Source organism: Aegilops tauschii, chromosome 3 (genome assembly GCF_002575655.3).
Source record: "Aegilops tauschii subsp. strangulata cultivar AL8/78 chromosome 3, Aet v6.0, whole genome shotgun sequence".
In the NCBI taxonomy this organism is placed as follows: domain Eukaryota; kingdom Viridiplantae; phylum Streptophyta; class Magnoliopsida; order Poales; family Poaceae; genus Aegilops; species Aegilops tauschii.
Window position 1 is genome coordinate 461,390,194 of NC_053037.3, and position 23,644 is coordinate 461,413,837.

The 23,644-nt window shown below is 48.0% G+C and overlaps 1 protein-coding gene across 1 annotated transcript; it reads right to left on the reverse strand.

Moving 5' to 3' along the window:
* Window positions 1-4,681: 4,681 nt before the first annotated feature.
* Window positions 4,682-6,436, reverse strand: LOC109742665 (uncharacterized). Its single transcript, XM_020301760.3, has one exon. It carries the CDS (start codon window positions 6,166-6,168, stop codon window positions 5,065-5,067), a length of 1,104 nt encoding a protein of 367 aa, XP_020157349.1. The 5' UTR covers window positions 6,169-6,436; the 3' UTR covers window positions 4,682-5,064.
* Window positions 6,437-23,644: the final 17,208 nt, after the last annotated feature.

Here is a 23,644-nt window from a genome sequence, read left to right on the forward strand (position 1 = left end):
GTGTGTCATTTCATTGATAGGTAGGAGAGAGTAGTTACAACAAAGAGGAGAGAGGGGAGGGGGCACCACACAACAAGCAACACATCCTATAGACTTGCCTAGCCCAAAATCAAGCCACGAAAGGCGAAGAGAAGGGACAGAGGGCACGCAGACAACGTCACAGCCAAAACAAGGAGTTCCTCCTGTTTCGTTTGCACTCTTCTTTCTTTCTCACCAACCTGGAGTTCCTCTTGTTTCTCTGGTTGGGTTTTTTTGGTGGCAACCAAGTGGTAGTACCGCGCCTGGCAGTGGTAGTACCGCGCCTAACATCAGTAGTACCGCTTAATGCGGTACTACCATAGTCCAGTATTGCGGCTACCACCACTTACGTTTGGGCTTCTGTTGCCCTCCCCGCTTTCGTGGTGGTAGGGCGGTGGTATAGGGTGGTTGTACGCCATAAGCGGTAGTACCGCAGGAGAAGGGCGGTAGTACTGCTTAGTGCGGTACTACACCTCCTTCCACCGCCGGACTACCGCGGCTCATGTTTGCCCCTCGAAACTCGTGTTCGCATCCATGGTGGTAGGACGGTGGTAGGCTGCGGTTGTACCACTCGTAGAGGTAATACCATCCTATATGTCCCTACTACCGCAGGTACCATCGTGCAGTGTTATACGCAGCAGTAGTACCGCTCGTAGGGCCGGTAGTACTGCTCCAACAGTACTACTGTGCTCGTGGCTCGCCCGCTTGCACTCACCGATCGGTACTACCGCTCCCGCTTGAGCGCGTGTGCGGGCAGAAAACGGTTGGATTTGCGTCCCCACTATAAAAGGGGGTCTTCTTCCCAACTTGACTCACCTCTTTTCCCCCAAGCTCCATTGCTGCCCCTAAGCTCGTTTTCGCCGGATCTCTCTCCCTAGCCATCAAATCTTGTTGATTTTCTAGGGTTTGCATGAGAGGGCCCCGATCTACACTTCCACCGAGAGAAATTTGATTCCCCGCACTAATCCCTTGCGAATCTTGTTACTCTTGGATGTTTGGGCACCATAAACGGAAGAGGTCACCTTGGAGCCATAATCCATTGTGGTGAAGCTTCGTGGTGCTGTTGGGAGCCTCCAACTGAGTTGTGAAGAGAGCCCCAACCTTGTTTGTACATGTCCGGTTGCCGTCTTCAAGGGCACCACTAGTGGAATCACGACATCTTGCATTGTGCGAGGGCGTGAGGAGAACATGGTGGCCCTAGTGGCTTCTTGGGTAGCATTGTGCTTCCACACCGCTCCAACAGAGACGTACTTCCCCCCTAAAAGGAAGGAACTTCGCTAACACATCCGCGTCTTCATCGACTCCACTTGTGGTTATCTCTTACCCTTACTTTGTGGAAGCTATTATTGTGTTGTATCCTTATCATATAGATTGTTGACCTATTTGCATATATAGACAACCTATTTGTTGCAAAACCTAATTTGTTAAGAAAAACTAAAAATTGGTAGTTGCCTATTCACCCCCCCCCCCCCCCCTCATCTAGTCAACCATAGCGATCCTTTCGATTGTCAACCCAAGACGACGAGCTCGGGCACGACACAACACACTTGCCATTGAACATCAACAATGCTCTTACAGTCCAACATCATAATCCACATGTTGCCCCAGCGTCAAGCATTTCCTTCCTATCCGACTCCCGAGGCACACCTTCATGACAGAAGGCACATACTTCTCACTCGTTTGAACATGTCCATTATATTCAAATATGCATAGCCTCGATGCGTCTATATATACATGCCCATGCAGGTAGACTTGTACAATTTCTAACCTATTTGAAACTGGTCATACTTTTCCCGACGGCATTGATCACTAGAACTCTTTATTTAGTTAAACAGCTCGCTCATGGCTACTTCCTATAGAAAGAGAAAGTGAATTGCCGTCCTTTAATTACTCTTCTAATCTAATCAACCGGCCATCTTGATCGTTAAAATTGTTAATAATTAGTCAAACCGCTCATTGATGACTCCTAACCCATGTAATGCACCAATTTTAATGTTTTTATTGTATACACAGCCTAGTGGGTTTCTCAAGCAGGTGACGGCCCAAGGCCCAAGGATGCCCAGCCGAGTTGATTTTTGTAGCGAGCCTGATATACGGAAAAGGCTTTTTTTCATGGTAATGTGTGTTTCATTTATATCATAAAGATTATAATACAAGCCATATAAAGACCGACACGACAAAATTAAAAAGATATTCGAACGCTAGCCTTTACACAAAGGACCACTAGCCAAGAAGTAAAATTGCAATCAAGACCAAAGAATCTTCTGAGCTTGACACCAATACTCGTCACTTGCCTCCGGCACCACCACTGTAGACACCAAATGGAAAAATGACGGATCACCTCCTTATACGAGCTCGACATGGCTTCACCGCTGATATGCAGCTTTGCAGACCTCCAAAATGGCTCACCAAAGGTGAAGCCATTGCGGTGAACGAATCAGACCGGGGCAACACTCCGCACACGTCATCGAACTCCAATCTGGCACCCCACCATGACTAAGACCCAAAGTAGGAAACCATACCCGCCAGCCATCAACCACGAACTCAGCACACGTTCCGTCTTTCAGATGTCTTCAATGCAGACCACAATCTGCATATCCGCTCCTGGATTACCTCCCAAGCTCCGCGTCGGCGCTGGAGCAAACATCGTCGCGAGGGCGGAGCCCGAGAACACATGTCCACCATAAAGATGCCGCCGCCGCCATGACTTTCCCGCTTGAACGGACTAGTTCCCAAATCCATCACCGACAATAGAGACGATTGCCTCATCAGGGAAGAATCTAGAGCTTGCTTATACAGCGTCACCGTTGCCACCGCCGAAGCCAAGACGCCGAGCTACCCAAAAACCTAAGCTATTAGGGCCCTAAAACCTAAAGCTAAAACGATCTGCACGTGCGGGATCCAACGACCCGCCTCACCACCGACAACCAAGAGGTCGCCGGCGGAGGAGAGCCGCCGAAAGACGGCGCCGGTACCAGGCGTCAAGCCTGGTAAGCTATCTAAAAAAAAGATGGCGCCGGAAGGAGCGGCTCTGACGGCAAGGTTTCCTGGTCGCTCGACCTAGGAGGGAAACAAAAAAGGCTTGATAGACAAAAAATATATATGGAGAAACAGGTTGTACGTACGTATAGATATGAAGACCGTACCACTATTTGGACAGGTTGTACGTATCTGTGTTAACAGAAACAGGCATTTTCCTGCTAGAGAATCTAGCTAGCAATTCCAGCTAGATTCTTTCCTTGAGATCTACCCCGCACGCTTCTTATTGCTAGGGTGTGGACTCCGCGGACTACGTACGGTAGGCACAGCACAGGCGCGCCCTCGTGTGGACTCGCCGGCAGGACTACGGTAGGCACAGACCCTCCTCAGTTCCCCCAGCATGTGTAGAACCGTAGGAGCAGTAGGTTGGCTCAGTCCAGCAGCGTTTCACTCGCTAGGCTTTTGTCTGCAACTGCTGTTACCGCTGTCCTCTAGCTAGTTACTCAGCCCACAGCTGGCTCGAGAAGATCCCTAGGCCTAGTGTAAACAAGCACAAGCATTCAATTACAAGACCCCCAAAGTATAGCCTGCCCCAATAAGCCCCTTGCCAATCACCAAAAGAAACTCTTACCCAAGGAGGAAGAACCCTGCCGTACCAATCGAAGAGGAAAACAAACCCCAACACATTCATTTCATTGTACTACTACTTCCATTCCTAAACATGGTGATTTGTACAGTGCTTGAGAAGCAAGGTTTTACCTATTAGATTAAGGACCCCACCGGGCGTCGGATTTTTAGGCATGGCAGGTCGAACGTTTTTCATGACATGTTATATTTGCCGATGACGATAACTTTAGCTGGCGAGCATGGCAAATCCGTCCCAGTTCAATGTTTTGCCAGAAAATTTTCGTGCTTGGAAAACTAAATTTGACATTACCACGCCAATATAAAATTATCATTAAAAACTCTCACTGTCTAAAAATCTGACGTTAGTTTTTTAGCATCTCCGTGGATTAATATATCAATCTGGTATGTTGTCTTAGCACGACGTTTCATGTATTATCAAGTGTATTACCTAAAGTTATTCTAAGCTAAGACACTTCATAAGCATGGCAGGGTCAAGCCAGAAAGAAGTACTCTACTACTACTCCGCAAAATGCAGTGGATAAAAGACATTTATTCCAAGCAGTGGTCAGTGCTAATGTTGTATACTCCCATCCGTCCTTTAAAGAGTGTACTTCCAACTTTATTGAAGGGTCAAACTATCTCAAAGTTTGACCAAGTTTGTGCAAAAATATATCAACGTTTGTGAAATCAAATAGGTATATGATGGAAGTATATTTTATCACGAATCTAATGCTACTAATTTGATTGCATAAATGTTGATGTATTATTATATAAACACGGTCAAATATAAAAAGGTTTGACTTTCCAAAAAAGTTGGAAGTACAATCTTTAAAGTACGGAGGGAGTACAGTCAGCCTACGATGTCGAGTTATGAACTACCAGGAGGAAGCTACCACGCAAGTACGCAATCAAGAAACTACAGGCAAAGACTCCAAGATTTGTTGCCCGCCAAGTATGGGACTAATTGAGTTAGCACATCACCACTCATGGCACATCATTTCTCTTAAAAGTTTCAACTGAAGTACAGAAGCAACAACACGGATTTACGCGCGATGAGTAACACTCGGAAGAGGCAACACGGTACCATTTTTACTGTTCGAGCTCAACAACAGTATTTATCTAATTTACTCCTACCACCGTAATCCAAAAATGTATTACTTGTGCGGTTCTACCACCATACTTTATCAGTTATTACCCCACTGTTCACTTGTACGCCCACACCCTGTTACAGTTGATGTTCGGGAGCAAGTACTGCACTACCAGCAAGGTAGAAGGAGAGAAGAACAGCATGGTTTTGGCTTCACAGGCTTGGGGAATCTCATATTTATCATACGTGCCCAATTTAGGAGCATTAACAAGAGCTAATTAGGTAAGGACGACAACTTTTGACACGATGGGACTCGTTGGATTCACCATGCAAGACCGCTGCTCTGCTTCCTACTACATGCTGATGTCCGCGAGGCCGGCCCAGATATGCTCGAACACGTCGACGATGAGGTCGTGGTACTCGGCGGCGTTGAGGGAGAGGTAGCACGCCAGCAGGTCCTCCAGGTCGGCGGCGGTGCAGATGCCGTTCTCCGCGATCATCTCCTCCATGGACTCGCGGAAGTCCCGCCTCGGGTCCCGCGAGCTCTTCACCACCGCGAAGCTCTCCGCCAGAGGCGGCGTCTTCTCCCGCGCTGGCGATGGCGCGGGCGCCGGCGCGGGAGGCTTGGACTTTTTGCACGACGCCACGCGGGGCGTGTTCCCGCGCGTCCTGAGCCGGCGCGCCGACGATGACACGGACCGCCTCGGTTTGGCGGCCTTGCTTTGTTCGTCCGAGAAAGGCGTGGTGGCTCGTTGGGCCGCGCGCGCGAGGGTGTCGATGTGCTTGTCCTCGAGATCGAGGAGCTCCTCGGGCGTCCTCCGCGCCGGCTTCGGCCTGGTCACGATCGGCGGGAGCAGCACCTTGTCGGGCCTCTTCTTGGTCCGCAGGTCGATGATGATGTCCGTGGCGGAGGTGATCAGCTTGCCGCCGAGCCCGCCGTCGCCAAGCACGGCGACCGTCGGCTTCTTGAGCGCCTCGCCCGAGTCGGCCGAGTCGCCGTCATTGTCGTAGCCGACGAACTTGTCGAGGCGGCACGGCGGGGTGTCGGGCGCCTGGACCACGACGAGCTCGGGCTTGCGCCTGCAGCGGCACCCGGTGGAGACCGGCGAGGAGACGACGCTGCTGCCGCTGAGCGACGGCGCCAGCTTGACGGAGCGCCTCCGGTGGCGCCGCTTGGACGACCGGCGCGGCGGCGAGAGCGGCAGCGGCGGGAACTGCGCGTCCGAGGCCCTGGGAGGGTGGAGCGGGGACCCCACGGTGTCCCCGGCCCGCGGCGTGTAGTAGTAGGACGCCCGGTGCGGCGTGCTTGGCGCCCGGCCGGCCCTGCCCGCCCGCGACGCCCCGCCGGGGCTGCCGGCGCCCCCGCCCCCGCCCCGGGCGGCCCCGCGCATGTCGCGCAGCTTGAAGAACCACGCGTTGGGGATCATGTCGGACAGCCGGAACTTGTGCCTCCCCATCGCCGGACCTCCTTCCGCTAGCTAGCCTCTCACACTCGCCACGCAAAGAGAGGAATGCACGCGTGCGGCTCGAAGACGAAGCAGAAGAAGAGCAAAGAATAAGAGCGCCCGTGCGCGTAGGCTATGTCTGTGCTGGTGTTTTCGCGTTAGCTTGCTCTGCACGAGGAGGAGGAGAGGTGCAGGGGAAGGAGGAAATGGCGACGAGGGCAGAGCAAAGGCAGAGTGGGCGGGCAGAAAAGGGCGGGTAATAGAGTGGGCGGGGGAGGGAGGAGAGGAGAGGGGGGTACGTGAGGCGCGATTTGTCCTCTCTCCTCTCTATGCGCCGTGGGCGCCCACCTCCCACGTCCGATACCGGCTCCAAAGAATCGGAAGAAGAATCATTTCGTCATTTCTCGGTATTTGCTTCGACGATGGTGTGTGCGTGCCTCCGCGTGTCAACGGCCATTGCGTCGCTGATTTACGTTTTTATCGGGGCTCTCCTTCTTTCCTCTCCCGTCCGGGGTGTGATCCGTTTGTTGACGTGAGTGCGTTTAAAATTGGCAACGGGGGCAGGGGATAGGGCCGGGGATGGGAGGCGCAGGGAGTTTTGGTCGGAGATGGCCGCGCCTGCACTGCACGTAGGATAGGAAGATAGTGGTAATAGGATTGACATGAATGGCCTCTTTGTTTTCCACCCCTCCCGTCCCACCTGACTGGCCTTCTTTCTCATCAGGTTTGTTTTAATTGTGCGCGCTGAAAGCGTCTCTTGTCCGGGAGCTGCCGTTAAACAATCCTTTTATTTCCATCGCCTGCGAGATAGTAGTAGTGGTGGTTCAGCGTGCAGGAGCGGCTGCGGCACATCAACTTTGCGCAATGATCGGTCGGCCAGCCAGTCAGTCTGGGCTCTCTGCTTGCTCGGCTGGGGTGGCACGTCCGTACGCGCGCAGACACAGGGCGGGCGAAAGACTAGTGAATGAATCCTCTGGGTCCTGCTGATCTAGCCGAGCCCGAGCGTAAAGACGATTCACATTGATCCTGTAAATCTAAGCTTGTCGTGCGCGGCTTTTGGGGCAACGGTCAAATCTTGTGGTGCAATGCAGCGCGGTCTCTCTATCTTGCATGAGCATGCATGCATGGCGTGTCGCCTAAGCTGCATGCCCGGGATGAATGCATGACTTGGCGTGGCGCTCTGTGTCCGCGCCTCCGCCGGGACCCAGTTCCTGCGCCATGCTTGTGGGCCTCAAGAGGCAAGACTCAAGAGTGCGTGCCTTTAGTTAACAACAAGAGTTCTCAATTAACGAAGGTATTACTTATGGCTTTCTTCGTTTACTTGTGTAGTACGAAAAGATTACTCCTTAATTACAAAGAAGTAAGTACTACTCCCTCCGTTCCAAAATATTGTACTTATCATCACTCGCGGAGCTAGGTAATATCCTTTAGGCCTTGTTTGGTAGGGCGTGACGCCCCCCCCCCCTCCCCATCATAAACTGGGGCGCAGAGAGCCAGAGACCACGGGGGCAAATCGGCCCGTGGAGAGCTACCGGACCATCTGGTGCTTCACCCGTCGGGGATATACCGGTCCGATCCACATCATTTCCACGGGGGAGAGATCCACGACTCAAGGGCTCGAAAGAAAAAAATCACGGCTTCGGGCGAGACGAGAGTAGCGAACGCGAGCCAACGACGACCAAGATCCAATGCTCCACCCCAAGCATCTCCGCCGGCGACGGGAGCAACGCTCTGCCCGCCATCCCTCCAGTGATCTGCCTCCACGCCCCACCCCTCCGGCGACAGCGATACGCCCTGGCCTCCTCCCTCCAGGGACGTCAATGGATCGCGATCGTTATCCTCCTCCTTCCCTGGATCTCCCATCCATCAGCTCCTGTCACTTCCGCCGACGTCAACAGCCAGGTCGTCTTCCTCGTTGAACCAAGGCTATCCCCTCTTCATGCTCTTCCACCCAGTTTATCCATGATGGATGAAGCCTTGTGCAGATCCATGAACATCTCCCCCGTGGAACACCTCCGTTGCCATTTGGGCACCTGGTGTAGTGGAACACCTCCCCCGTGGAACACCTCTGTTGCCATTTGGGCACCTGGTGTAGTGGAACACCTCCCCCGTGGTGGGAGGGATCATACATGCACAGGAGAATCTCTCGGGATGTATTGCCCTGAATTTTCACACCGAACAACCAAATGAGCCCTTGGGGGGGGGGGCAAACATAATATGGATGTTTGGGGGGGGGGCAAAGAAACTCTATTTTGTTTCCTGATCTTACCCTCCAATTTTTTTCTTTCACATATTTTATCAAAGCTAGTGGGGGAGGGGGGCATGGCCTGTGCACCTTTCAACATAGCTCCGCCACTACTTTTCATGGTTTTAGTTTTAAAAAGTAGAAGATTATTTAGCTATTGGGGCAGACAACCCCCTTCTCCTTAAAGATATTGCCATGTTTTGCAATGAATAAAGTAGAGTTTTCTTTTGATAAAGAAGGGGGTGACGCCGCGGACCCTGCCACTGTCGGCCTGACCAAAGCTAGACATGATATTTACCATCGCGCTCACACACCTCCACTAAACTGAGGTATGTGTTGGGGAACGTTGCATGGAAAATAAAAAAATTCTACGCACACGCAAGATCTATCCATGGAAATGCATAGCAACGAAAAGGGAGAGTATGTCTACGTACCCACGTAGACCGTAAAGCAGAAGCGTTTATTAACGCGGTTGATTTAGTCGAACTTCTTCGCGATCCAACCGATCAAGTACCGAACGTACGTCACCTCCGTGTTCAGCCCACGTTCAGCTCGATGACGCCCTCGCCTTCTTGATCCAACAAGACGGGTGAAGTAGTAGATGAGTTTCGGCAGCACGACAGCGTGGTGACGGTGATGGTAAACTTGTTACCGCAGGGCTTCGCCGTGCACCGCGGAGAAACTGGACATAGGACTAAACTGTGGAGAGGGGCGCCGCACACGGCTAAGAGATTGTCATGGGTTTGTGTGGCGCCCCCTCCCTCATAAATATAGGTGGGGGAGGGGAGGCAGCCAGGAGGCACCCCAAGGGTGGTTGGCCAACCCCCTTGGGCTCCCGCTCACTAGCGCCCCCACCCCTTCCTTGTATTCCTGCGGGGGGAAGGCGGGAGGAGGTGGCGCCGCCCCTTTCCTTCCTCCTAGGTGGAGGGAAGGAAAGAGGGGCTAGCCCTCCCCCCTTTCCATCCCTAGGGCCGGCGGCCAAGGGAAGGGGCGTGCCAGCCCCTTGTGGGCTGATGTGTTCCCCCCTCTTGGCCCATAAGGCCCATTAACCTCCCGGGGTTTCCCGGAACCCCTTCTGGTGATCCAATGACTACCCGATCCACTCCGAAACCTCTCCGGTGACCAAATAGCATCGTCCTATATATCAATCTTTACCTCCGGACCATTCCGAAGCTCCTCGTCATGTCTGTGATCTCATCCGGGACTCCAAACAATATTCGGTCACCAAATCACATAACTCATATAATACTATATCGTTAACGAACGTTAAGTGTGCGGAGCCTACGGGTTCGAGAATGATGTAGACATGACCGAGACGCCTCTCCGGTCAATAACCAATAGCGAAACCTGGATGGCCATATTGGTTCCTACATATTCTGTGAAGATCTTTATCGGTCAAACCTTATGACAACATACGTAATTCCCTTTGTCTGTCGGTATGTTACTTGCCCGAGATTCGATCGTCGGTATCTTCATACCTAGTTCAATCTCGTTACCGGCAAGCCTCTTTACTCGTTTCGTAATACATCATCTCGTAAGTAACTCCTTAGTCACTCTGCTTGCAAGCTTCTTGTGATGTGTATTACCGAGAGGGCCCAGAGATACCTCTCCGATACTCGGAGTGACAAATCCTAATCTCGATCCATGCCAACTCAACAGACACCTTCGGAGATACCTAGAGAGCATATTTATGATCACCCAGTTACGTTGTGACATTTGATAGCACACAAGGTATTCCTCCAGTATCCGGGAGTTGCATGATCTCATAGTCGTAGGAATATGTATTTGACATTAAGAAAGCAATATCAATAAACTGAACGATCATATGCTAAGCTAACAGATGGATCTTGTCCATCACATCATTCTCCTAATGATGTGATTCCGTTATCAAGTGACAACACATGTCTATGGTTAGGAAACCTTAACCATCTTTGATCAACGAGCTAGTCTAGTAGAGGCTCACTAGGGACACGGTATTTTGTTTATGTATCCACACATGTATTTAAGTTTCTGATCAATACAATTCTAGCATGAATAATAAACCTTTATCATGAATAAGGGAATGTAATAATAACAACTTTATTATTGCCTCTAGGGCATATTTCCATCAGTCTCCCACATGCACTAGAGTCAATAATCTATATTACATTGTAATGAATCTAACACCCATGGAGTCTTGGTGCTGATCATGTTTTGCTTGCGGAAGAGGCTTAGTCAACGGGTCTGCTACATTCAGATCTGTGTGTATTTTGGAAATTTCTATGTCTCCATCCTTGACCTTTTCATGAATGGAGTTGAAGCGTCTCTTGATGTGTTTGGTTCTCTTGTGAAACCTGGATTCCTTCGCTAAGGCAATTGCTCCAGTGTTGTCACAAAAGATTTTCATTGGACCCGATGCATTGGGTATTACACCCAGATCGGATATGAACTCGTTCATGCGTTGCTTCTGAAGCAGCTATGTACTCCGCTTCACACGTAGATCCCACCACGACGCTCTGCTTGGAACTGCACCAATTGACAGCTCCACCATTCAATACAAATACGTATCCGGTTTGTGACTTAGAGTCATCCGGATCAGTGTCGAAGCTAGCATCGATGTAACCATTTACGACGAGCTCTTCGTCACCTCCATAAATGAGAAATATATCCTTGGTCCTTTTCAGGTACTTTAGGATGTTCTTGACGGTTGTCCAGTGCCACTCCTGGATTACTTTGGTACCTCCCTGCCAAACTTATGGCGAGGCACACATCAGGTCTAGTACACAACATACTATACATGATAGAACCTATGGCTGAGGCATATGGAATGACTTTCATTTTCTTCCTATCTTCTGCCATGGTCGGGCTTTGAGCCTGACTCAATTTCACACCATGTAACACAGGCAAGAACCCTTTCTTTGACTGGTCCATTTTGTACTTCTTCAAAACTTTGTCAAGGTATGTGCTTTGTGAAAGTCCTATTAAGTGTCTCGATCTATCCCTATTGATTTTGATGCCCAATATATAAGCAGCTTCACCGAGGTCTTTCATAGAAAAATTCTTGTTCAAGTATCCTTTTATGCTATCCAGAAATTCTATATCATTTCCAATCAACAATATGTCATCCACATATAATATCAGAAATGCTACAGAGCTCCCACTCACTTTCTTATAAATAGAGGCTTCACCGTAAGTCTGTATTAAACCATATACTTTGATCACCTCATCAAGCGTATATTCCAACTCCGAGATGCTTGCACCAGTCCATAGATGGATCGCTGGAGCTTGCACACTTTGTTAGCACCTTTAGGATCGACAAAACCTTCTAGTTGCATCATATACAACTCTTCTTTAAGAAATCCATTAAGGAATGCAGTTTTGACGTCCATTTGCCAGATTTCATAATTATAAAATGCAGCAATTGCTAACATAATCCGGAAAGACTTAAGCATCGCTACGGGTGAGAAAGTCTCATCATAGTCAACCCCTTGAACTTGTCAAAAACCTTTTGCGACAAGTCCAGCTTTGTAGATAGTGACATTACAATCAATGTCTGTCATCTTCTTGAAGATCCATTTATTCTCACTGGCTTGCCGATCATTGGGCAAGTACACCAAAGTCCATACTTTGTTCTCATACGTGGATCCTATCTCAGATTTCATAGCAGCAAGGCATTTATCGGAATCTGGGCTCATCATAGCTTCTTCATAGTTCGTAGGTTCGCCATGGTCTAATAACATGACTTCCAGGACTGGATTACCATACCACTCTGGTGCGGAACGTGCTCTGTTCGATCTACGAGGTCCAGTAGTAACTTGACCCGAAGTTTCATGATCATCATCATAGTTTCCTCTCCAGTTGGTGTAGGCATCACGGGAACGGTTTTCTCTCATGTGCTACTTTCCAATTCGAGAGAAGGTCCAATTACCTCATCAAGTCCTACTTTCCTCCCACTCACTTCTTTCGAGAGAAACTCCTTCTCTAGAAAGGACCCATTCTTGGGAACAAAGATCTTGCCTTCGAATCTATGGTAGAAGGTGTACCCAATAGTTTCCTTAGGGTATCCTATGAAGACGCACTTCTCCGATTTAGCTTCGAGCTTATCAGGCTGAAGCCTTTTGACATAAGCGTCGCATCCCCAAACTTTTAGAAATGACAGCTTAGGTTTCTTGCCAAACCATAGTTCATACAGTGTAGTCTCAACGGATTTAGACGGTGCCCTATTTGACGTGAATGTGGTTGTCTGTAATGTATAACCCCAAAACTATAGTGGTAAATCGGTAAGAGACATCATAGAACGCACCATATCTAATAAAGTACGGTTGCAACGTTCGGACACACCATTACGCTGTGGTGTTCCAGGTGGCGTGAGTTGTGAAACAATTCCACATTGTTTTAAATGAAGGCCAAACTCGTAACTCAAATATTCGCCTCCGCGATCAAATCGCAGAAACTTTATTTTCTTATTACGATGATTCTCCACTTCACTCCGAAATTCTTTGAAGTTTTTAAATGTTTCAGACTTGTGTTTCATCAAGTAGATATATCCATACCTACTCAAATCATCTGTGAAGGTAAGCAAATAATGATACCCGCCGCGTGTTTCAACACTCATCGGACCGCATACATCGGTATGTATTATTTCCAATAAGGCATTAGCTCGCTCCATTGTTCTGGAGAATGGAGTTTTAGTCATCTTTCCCATGAGGCACGGTTCGCAAGTATCAAATGATTCATAATCAAGTGATTCCAAAGTCCATCCGCATGGAGTTTCTTCATGCTCTTTACATCAATATGACCTAAACGGTAGTGCCACAAGTATGTTCCACTATCATTATCAACTTTGCATCTTTTGGCATGAATATGTGTATCACTATGATCAAGATTCAACAAGAATAGACCATTTATCAAGGGTGCATGACCATAAAAGATATTACTAATATAAATAGAACAACCATTATTCTCCGATTTAAATGAATAACCGTCTCACAATAAACAAGAACCAGATATAATGTTCATGCTCAACACTGGCACCAAATAACAATTATTGAGGTCTAAAACTAATCCCGAAGGTAGATGTAGAGGTAGCATGCCGACGGCGATCACATGGACCTTGGAACCATTCCTGACGCGCATCGTCACCTTGTCCTTAGCCAATCTTCGTTTATTCCGCATCTCCTGTTTCGGGTTACAAGTATGAGCAACCGAACCAATATCAAATACCCAGGCGCTACTACGAGCATTAGTAAGGTACACATCAATAACATGTATATCAAATATACCTTTGTTCACTTTGCCATCCTTCTTATCCGCCAAGTATTTGGAGCAGTTCCGGTTCTAGTGACCATTCAAATCGCAGTAGAAGCACTCAGTTTCAGGCTTGGGTCCAGCTTTGGGCTTCTTCACAAGAGCGGCAACTTGCTTGCCATTCTTCTTGAAGTTCCCTTTATTTCCCTTGCCCTTTTTCTTGAAACTAGTGGTCTTGTTAACCATCAACACTTGATGCTCCTTCTTGATTTCCACCTCCGCGGCCTTAAGCATTGCGAAGAGCTCAGGAATCATTTTCGCCATCCCTTGCATATTATAGTTTGTCACGAAGCCTTTGTAGCTTGGTGGCATTGAGTAAAGAACTTTGTCAATAACACTCTCAACTGGAAGATCAATTCCCAGCTGAGTCAAGTGGTTATGATACCCAGACATTTTGAGTATGTGTTCACTTACAGAACTATTCTCCTCCATCTTGCGGCTATAGAACTTGTTGGAGACTTCATATCTCTCAACACGGGCATTAGCTTGAAATATTAACTTCAGCTCTTGGAACATCTCATATGCTCCATCACGTTCAAAATGTCTTTGAAGTCCCGGTTCTAAGCCGTAAAGCATGACACACTGAACTATCGAGTAGTCATCAGATCGAGTCTGCTAGACGTTCATAACATCTGTAGTAGCTCCTGCAGTAGGTCTGCCATCTAGTGGTGCATCAAGGACATAATTCTTCTGTGCAGCAATGAGGATAATCCTCAAGTTACAGACCCAGTCCGTGTAGTTGCTACCATCATCTTTCAACTTAGCTTTCTCTAGGAACGCATTAAAATTCAGGGGAACGATAGCAAGGGCCATTGATCTACAACATAGATATGCAAAACTATTAAGGCTAAGTTCATGATAAATTAAGTTCAATTAATCAAATTGGTAATGAACTCCGACTTAAATAACCATCCCTCAAGTTATCTAAGTGATAAATGATCCAAATCAACTAACCCATGTCTGATCATCACGTGAGATGGGGTAGTCATCAATGGTGAACATCTATATGTTGATCATATCTACTATGTGACTCACGTTCGACCTTTCGGTCTCCAGTGTTCCGAGACAATGTCTATACATGCTAGGCTCGTCAAGTCTAACCCAAGTATTTTGCATGTGCAAAACTATCTTACACCCGTTGTATGTGAACGTAGAGTCTATCACACCCGATCATCACGAGGTGCTTCGAAACGACGAACTTCGGCAACGGTGCATACTCGGGGAGAACACTTTTATCTTGAAATTTAGTGAAGGGATCATCTTATAATGCTACCTTCGCTCTAAGCAAAATAAGATGCATAAAGGATAAACATCACATGCAATCAAAAATACGTGACATGATATGGCCATCATCATCTTGTGCTTTTGTTCTCCATCTCCAAAGCATCATCATGATCTCCACCGCCACCCGCTCGACACCTTGATCTCCATCATTGCGTCGGGGTCGTCTTGCCAACTATTGGTTCTACAACTATTGCTAATGCATAGCGATAAAGTAAAGCAATTACATGGTGCTTGCATTTCATACAATAATTAAGAGACAACCCTAAGGCTCCTGTCGGTTGTCGATATTACAAAACATGATCACATCACATCTTGACCATATCACATCACAGGATGCCTTGCAAAAACAAGTTAGACGTCCTCTACTTTGTTGTTGCAACTTTTACGTGGCTGCTACGGGCTTCTACCGTTCTTAACTACGCAAAAACCCCAGCGGTGATTATCAAGTTTGTTGTTTTAATTTTCTGCAAGGACCGGCCGTAGTCAAATTCGATTCAACTAAAGTAGGAGAAATAGACACCCGCCAGCCACCTTTATGCAAAACAAGTTGCATGTCAGTCGGTGGAACCGGTCTCATGTGCGTGGACATGTAAGGTTGGTCCGGGCCGCTTCATCCCACAATACCGCCGAATCAAAATAAGACGTTGGTGGTAAGCAGTATGACCATCACCTCCCACAACTCCTTTGTTTTCTACTCGTGCATATCATCTACGCATAGACCTGGCTCGGATACAAGGAACGTTGCATGGAAAACAAAAAAATTCAACGCACACACATACGGCTAAGAGATTGTCGTGGGTTTGTGTGGCGCCCCCTCCCTCATATATATAGGTGGGGGGAGGGGAGGCAGCCAGGAGGTGCCCCAACGGTAGCCGACCGGCCCCCTTGGGATCCTGCCTCTAGCGCCCCCTTCCTTGTATGCCTGCGGGGGGAAGGCAGGAGGAGGTGGCGCCCCCCTTTCCTTCCTCCTAGGTGGAGGGAAGGAAAGAGGGGCTAGCCCTCCCCCTTTCCATCCCTAGGGCCGGCGCCCAAGAGAAGGGGCGCGCCAGCCCCTTGTGGGCTAGTGTGTTCCCCCCTCTTGGCCCATAAAGCACATTGACCTCCCGGGGCTTCCCGGAACTCCTTCTGGTGATCCGATGAAAACCTGATCCACTCCGAAACATTTCCGGTGACCAAATAGTATCGTCCTATATATCAATCTTTACCTCCAGACCATTCCAGAGCTCCTCGTCATGTTCGTGATCTCATCCGGGACTCCAAACAACATTCGATCACCAAATCACATAACTCATATCATATTATATCGTCAACAAACGTTAAGCGTGCGGACCCTACGGGTTTGAGAATGATGTAGACATGACCGAGATGCCTCTCCGGTCAATAACCAATAGCGGAACCTGGATGATCATATTGGTTCCTACATATTCTATGAAGATCTTTATCGGTCGAATCTTATGACAATAGACATAATTCCCTTTGTCTGTCGGTATGTTACTTGCCCGAGATTCGATCGTCGGTACCTTCATACCAAGTTCAATCTCGTTACCGACAAGTCTCTTTACTTGTTCCGTAATACATCATCTCGTAACTAACTCCTTAGTCACTCTGCTTGCAAGCTTCTTGTGATGTGTATTACCGAGAGGGCCCAGAGATACCTCTCCGATACTCGGAGTGACAAATCCTAATCTCGTTCCATGCCAACTCAACAGATACCTTCGGAGATACCTGGGGAGCATCTTTATGATCACCCAGTTATGTTGTGACGTTTGATAGCACACAAGGTATTCCTCCGGTATCCGAGAGTTGCATGATCTCATAGTCGAAGGAATATGTATTTGACATTAAGAAAGCAATAGCAATAAACTGAACAATCATATGCTAAGCTAATGGATGGGTCTTGTCCATCACATCATTCTCCTACTCCTAATGATGTGATCCTGTTATCTAGTGAGAACACATGTCTATGGTTAGGAAACCTTAACCATCTTTGGTCAACGAGCTAGTCTAGTAGAGGCTCGCTAGGGACATGGTATTTTGTTTATGTATCCACACATGTATTTAAGTTTTTGATCAATACAATTCTAGCATGAATAATAAACCTTTATCATGAATAAGGAAATATAATAATAACAACTTTATTATTGCCTCTAGGGCATATTTCCATCAGTATGGCAGGACATGAAGCCCCACCGCACCGCCGTTGGACACCAAAAATCATGTCGCCCGCGCGACCATCGCAGCTAGCCAGCCCACGAACACCGCGGCTCCCACCACCAGGGCAGACCACTGCCCTGAAACCAGACACCACCGAAATCATCCAAAGACATAAAATTTGCACCTATCAACAGACCTGTACCAACGGCGGAGCCGCCGGTGCCCGGCCTTCCCCGAACATCACCAAATCCGGGGCCTAGAAGCACCAGGTCGGAGAAAGGGGGGAGGAGGAACAACGAAATGCATCCATTAACGGCAGAGCTGCCAGCGCCCAGCCTGATTCGAACATCAAATCGGGCCCCCTGAAGTACCAGGTCAGGAAATGGGGAGGGAGGAGGCAGATCAGAATGCACCCATAGCGGCGAAGCCACCAGTGCCTGGTCTGCCCCTAACATCACCAAATCCAGGGCCCGGTAGCACCAAGTCGGGAAAGGGGGGAGGAGAAAGAGAGGAACACATCCATTAGCGGCAGAGCCGCCAGCTCCCGGCCTGCCCTGAACATCACCAAATCCAGGGCCCGGAAGCACCAAGCCGGTAAAGGGGGAGGAGAAAGAGGGGAACGCATCCATTAGCGGCGGCCCCCTACATCGGCGATGGGATGCCAGACCACCTATGTAGCCCCCATCTCTCCTACTCACCTCCCCACACGACACACCCATGCAGCCCCCACCATAGCTTCCTTTCCCAGATCAATGTGAGGCCGCCACCAACCACTCATCTACCTAAGAGGTGCATAGATCAGCCTCCACTCAACGCCAATGAATGTCACTAAAGGAGTCATGCACAGTGTGCACCAAAGAGCACCATAAATGCCTCCAACCACGCTATTGCAGGCCTTGTCGCCCGCGGGATCGAAGCAAATGAGACCGCACAGCCTCCATGACACACATTGTCCCTGTCTCCTGCCATGCAGCCGCCATGACCGTCGCACTGCTACGTCCGATGCTCAAGCGACGTCCCAGCCAGAAGGTGCCAGACCGCATCAACACCCACCCAGCGAGAGAGCGAGAGGTCCCTGTCGATGTTGGCGCCGACTGGGCTTCGCCCAGCACGCCATCTAGCGGCGGTGAGGGAGAGGAAGGGGAGAAGGGGGGATGGACGGTGGTACTAGGGATTCCTCCCCACCGCTTGCAGGAGTGAGCAGGAGGGTAGGGAGGTCGCTCCGTCCAGAACCAACAATTTTTTGATATACCGATGAAATAAATTTGTTGAAACAAGTTTCATGTCAATAACATGCTTTCAGTACTTGCATCGGATCTTTTGTTGTCTCACCACCATTTCGATGAAGCTACGTGACAATGGGATATTGAAGGAAATATGCCCTAGAGGCAATAATAAAGTTGTTATTTTATATTTCCTTATATCATGATAAATGTTTATAATTCATGCTAGAATTGTATTAACCGGAAACCTAAATACATGTGTGAATACATAGACAAACACTTTGTCCCTAGTGAGCCTCTACTTGACTAGCTCGTTGATCAAAGATGGTTAAGGTTTCCTACATGGACATGAGTTGTCATTTCATAACAAGATCACATCATTAGGAGAATGATGTGATGGACAAGACCCATTCATTTTCTTAGAATTTTGATCGTTCAACTTTATTGCTATTGCTTTCATCATGTCAAATACATATTCCTTCGACTATGAGATTATGCAACTCCTGGATACCGGAGGAATGCCTTGTGCGCTATCAAACGTCACAACGTAACTGGGTGATTATAAAGATGCTCTACAGGTACCTCCGAAGGTGTTTGTTGAGTTGGCATAGATCGAGATTAGGATTTCTCACTCCGAGTATTGGAGAGGTATCTCTGGGCCCTCTCGGTAATACACATCATAAGAAGCCTTGCAAGCAAAGTGACTAATGAGTTAGTTGTTGGATGATGTATTATGGAATGAGTAAAGAGACTTGCCGGTAACAAGATTGAACTAGGTATGAAGATACCGACTATCGAATCACGGGCAAGTAACATACCGATGACAAAGGGAATAACGTATGTTGTCATTACGGTTCGTCCGATAAAGATCTTCGTAGAATATGTAGGAGCCAATATGAGCATCCAGGTTTCGTTGTTGGTTATTGACTGGAGAGGTGTCTCGGTCATGTCTACATAGTTCTCGAACCCGTAGGGTCCGCACGCTTAACGTTCGATGACGATTTAACATTATATGAGTTATGTGATTTGGTGATTGAATGTTATCCGGAGTCCCGGATGAGATAACGGACATGACGAGGAATCTCAAAATGGTCGAGAGGTAAAGATTGATATATAGGACGATAGTATTCGGACACCGGAAGTGTTCCGGAGGGTACCAGGTACATATTGGGTCACCGGAAGGGGTTCCGGGCACCCCCGGCAAAAGATATGGGCCTAATGGGCCAAGAGGGGAAACGCAGTAGCCAGCAGGGGCTGCTGCGCCCCCCATATGGGCCGAACCAGAGGAGGAGGAAAGAGGGGAAGGATTCGGCCTCCCCCTTCCTTCCCTCCTCCCTCCTCCTTCCTTCCCTCCTCCCTCCTCCTTCCTTCCCCCTCCGGAACTTATGGAAGGGGGGAGGCCAAATTAGGGAGGCGCCCAAGTAGGATTCCTCCTACTTGGGGTGCCCCCTTGCTGCTCCCTTCCCTCTCCCACCTATATATACATGGGGAGGTGAAAGCACAAGTGCTCCCTAGGTGATTTTGGTAATTAATGTCAATATATCTCTTGTTGGACTAATACTTTTATCTAGTATATTTTAGATAAGTTCAACATTGGAGTGGCATGGACAAGAGGATGTGGAACCCCTTCAAGATGCTAAGGACAGAAGATTGGCAAAATCTCAAGACTCTACATTTTCATTTTAGTGGTTCAAGATCACATTGAGTCCATAGAAAAGCCAATACTATTAAAAGGGGATGAGGTGTTGCTTAATGGCTTGCTTGCTCAAAGTGCTTAGTGATATTCTCAGAAGCCCTCAAACACTTTCTCATTTCCACATATGTCCTAAACCTAAAGTCAAACTCAGCCCCACCGATTTGATCTATCAGGCGCCATCGACTTCACTTGACATAGCCACTGCCAGATGTTGGGGAACGTAGTAATTTCAAAAAAAATCCTACGCACACGCAAGATCATGGTGATGCATAGAAACGAGAGGGGAGAGTGTGTCCACGTACCCTCGTAGACTGAAAGCGGAAGCGTTAGCACAACGCGGTTGATGTAGTCGTACGTCTTCACGATTCGACCATTGCAAGTACCGAACGCACGACACCTCCGAGTTCAGCACACGTTCAGCTCGATGACGTCCCGCGAGCTCCGATCCAGCAAAGCATCACCGGAGAGTTTCGTCAGCACGACGGCGTGATGACGGTGATGATGACGCTACCGACGCAGGGCTTCGCCTAAGCACCGCTACGATATGATCGAGGTGGATTATGGTGGAGGGGGGCACCGCACACGGCTGGGAGAGATCAACAGATCAACTTGTGTGTCTAGAGGTGCCCCCTGCCCCTGTATATAAAGGAGCAAGGGGGAGGCCGGCCGGCCCCTGTAGGGCGCGCCAGGAGGAGGAGTCCTGCTCCTAGTAGGAGTAGGACTCCCCTCTTTCCTACTCCTACTAGGAGGGGGAAAGGAAGGGGGAGAGGGAGAAGGAAAGGGGGGCGCCGCCCCCCTCTCCTAGTCCAATTCGGACCAGAGGGGGAGGGGCACGCGGCCTGCCCTAGGCCAGCCCTCTCTCACTCCACTAAGGCCCATAAGGCCCACTATTTCTCCCGGGGGGTTCCGGGAACCCTCCGGCACTCCGGTTTTCTCCGAAACCACCCGGAACACTTCCGGTGTCCGGATATAGTCATCCAATATATCGATCTTTACGTCTCGACCATTTTGAAACTCCTCGTCATGTCCGTGATCATATCCGGGACTCCGAACTACCTTCGGTACATCAAAACACAAAAACTCATAATACCGATCGTCACCGAACTTTAAGCGTGCGGACCCTACGGGTTCGAGAACTATGTAGACATGACCGAGACACGTCCCCGACCAATAACCAATAGCGGAACCTGGATGCTCATATTGGCTCCCACATATTCTACGAAGATCTTTATTGGTCAAACCGCATAACAACATACCTTGTTCCCTTTGTCATCGGTATGTTACTTGCCCGAGATTCGATCGTCGGTATCTCAATACCTAGCTCAATTTCGTTACCGGCAAGTCTCTTTACTCGTTACGTAATGCATCGTCCCGCAACTAACTCATTAGTCACATTGCATGCAAGGCTTATTGTGATGTGCATTACCGAGAGGGCCCAGAGATACCTCTCCGACAATCGGAGTGACAAATCCTAATCTTGATCTATGCCAACTCAACAAGTACCATCGGAGACACCTGTAGAGCACCTTTATAATCACCCAGTTATGTTGTGATGTTTGGTAGCACACAAAGTGTTCCTCCGGTAATCAGGAGTTGCATAATCTCATAGTCATAGGAACATGTATAAGTCATGAAGAAAGCAATAGCAGTAAACTAAAGGATCATGTGCTAAGCTAACAGAATGGGTCAAGTCAATCACATCATTCTCCTAATGATGTGATCCCATTAATCAAATGACAACTCATGTCTATGGTTTAGGAAACTCAACCATCTTTGATTAACGAGCTAGTCAAGTAGAGGCATACTAGTGACACTATATTTGTCTATGTATTCGCACATGTATTATGTTTCCCGGTTAATACAATTCTAGCATGAATAATAAACATTTATCATGATATGAGGAAATAAATAATAACTTTATTATTGCCTCTAGGGCATATTTCCTTCAGTCTCCCACTTGCACTAGAGTCAATAATCTAGATTACACAGTAATGATTCTAACACCCATGGAGTTTTGGTGCTGATCATGTTTTGCTCGTGGAAGTGGCTTAGTCAACGGGTCTGCAACATTCAGATCCGTATGTATCTTGCAAATCTCTATGTCTCCCACCTAGACTTGATACCGGATGGAATTGAAGCGTATCTTGATGTGCTTGGTTCTCTTGTGAAATCCGGATTCCTTTGCCAAGGGAATTGCACCAGTATTGTCACAAAAGATTTTCATCGGTCCCGATGCACCAGGTATGACACCTAGATCGGATATGAACTCCTTCATCCAGACTCCTTCATTTGCTGCTTCCGAAGCAGCTATGTACTCCGCTTCACACGTAGATCCCGCCACGACGCTTTGTTTAGAACTGCACCAACTGACAGCTCCACCGTTCAACGTAAACACGTATCCGGTTTGCGATTTAGAACCGTCCGGATCAGTGTCAAAGCTTGCATCGACGTAACCATTTACGACTAGCTCTTTGTCACCTCCATAAATGAGAAACATATCCTTAGTCCTTTTCAGGTATTTCAGGATGTTCTTGACCGCTGTCTAGTGATCCACTCCTGGATTACTTTGGTACCTCCCTGCTAAGCTAATAGCAAGGCACACATCAGGTCTGGTACACATCATTGCATACATGATAGAGCCTATGGCTGAAGCATATGGAACATCTTTAATTTTCTCTCTATCTTCTGCAGTGGTCGGGCATTGAGTCTTACTCAATTTCACACCTTGTAACACAGGAAAGAACCCTTTCTTTGCTTGATCCATTTTGAACTTTTTCAAAACTTTGTCAAGGTATGTGCTTGGTGAAAGTCCTATCAAGCGTCTTGACCTATCTCTATAGATCTTGATGCCCAATATGTAAGCAGCTTCACTGAGGTCTTTCATTGAAAAAATCTTATTCAAGTATCCCTTTATGCTATCCAAAAATTCTATATCATTTCCAATCAGCAATATGTCATCCACATATAATATTAGAAATGCTACAGAGCTCCCACTCACTTTCTTGTAAATACAGGCTTCTCCAAAAGTCTGTATAAATCCATATGCTTTGATCACACTATCAAAACGTTCATTCCAACTCTGAGAGGCTTGCACTAGTCCATAAATGGATCGCTGGAGCTTGCACACTTTGTTAGCTCCCTTTGGATCTACAAAACCTTCCGGTTGCATCATATACAACTCTTCTTCTAGAAATCCATTCAGGAATGCAGTTTTGACATCCATTTGCCAAATTTCATAATCATAAAATGCGGCAATTGCTAACATGATTCGGATAGACTTAAGCATCGCTATGGGTGAGAAAGTCTCATCGTAGTCAACCCCTTGAACTTGTCGAAAACCTTTCGCAACAAGTCGAGCTTTGTAGACAGTAACATTACCGTCAGCGTCAGTCTTTTTCTTGAAGATCCATTTATTCTCTATGGCTTGCCGATCATCGGGCAAGTCAACCAAAGTCCACACTTTGTTCTCATACATGGATCCCATCTTAGATTTCATGGCCTCAAGCCATTTTGCGGAATCTGGGCTCAGCATCGCTTCTTCATAGTTCGTAGGTTCGCCTTGGTCAAGCAACATGACCTCCAGAATAGGATTACCGTACC

What these genes read in the sequence shown, in the direction of transcription:
- LOC109742665 (XM_020301760.3), bottom strand. Translation starts at nt 6,168, where the DNA reads ATGGGGAGGCACAAGTTCCGGCTGTCCGACATGATCCCCAACGCGTGG.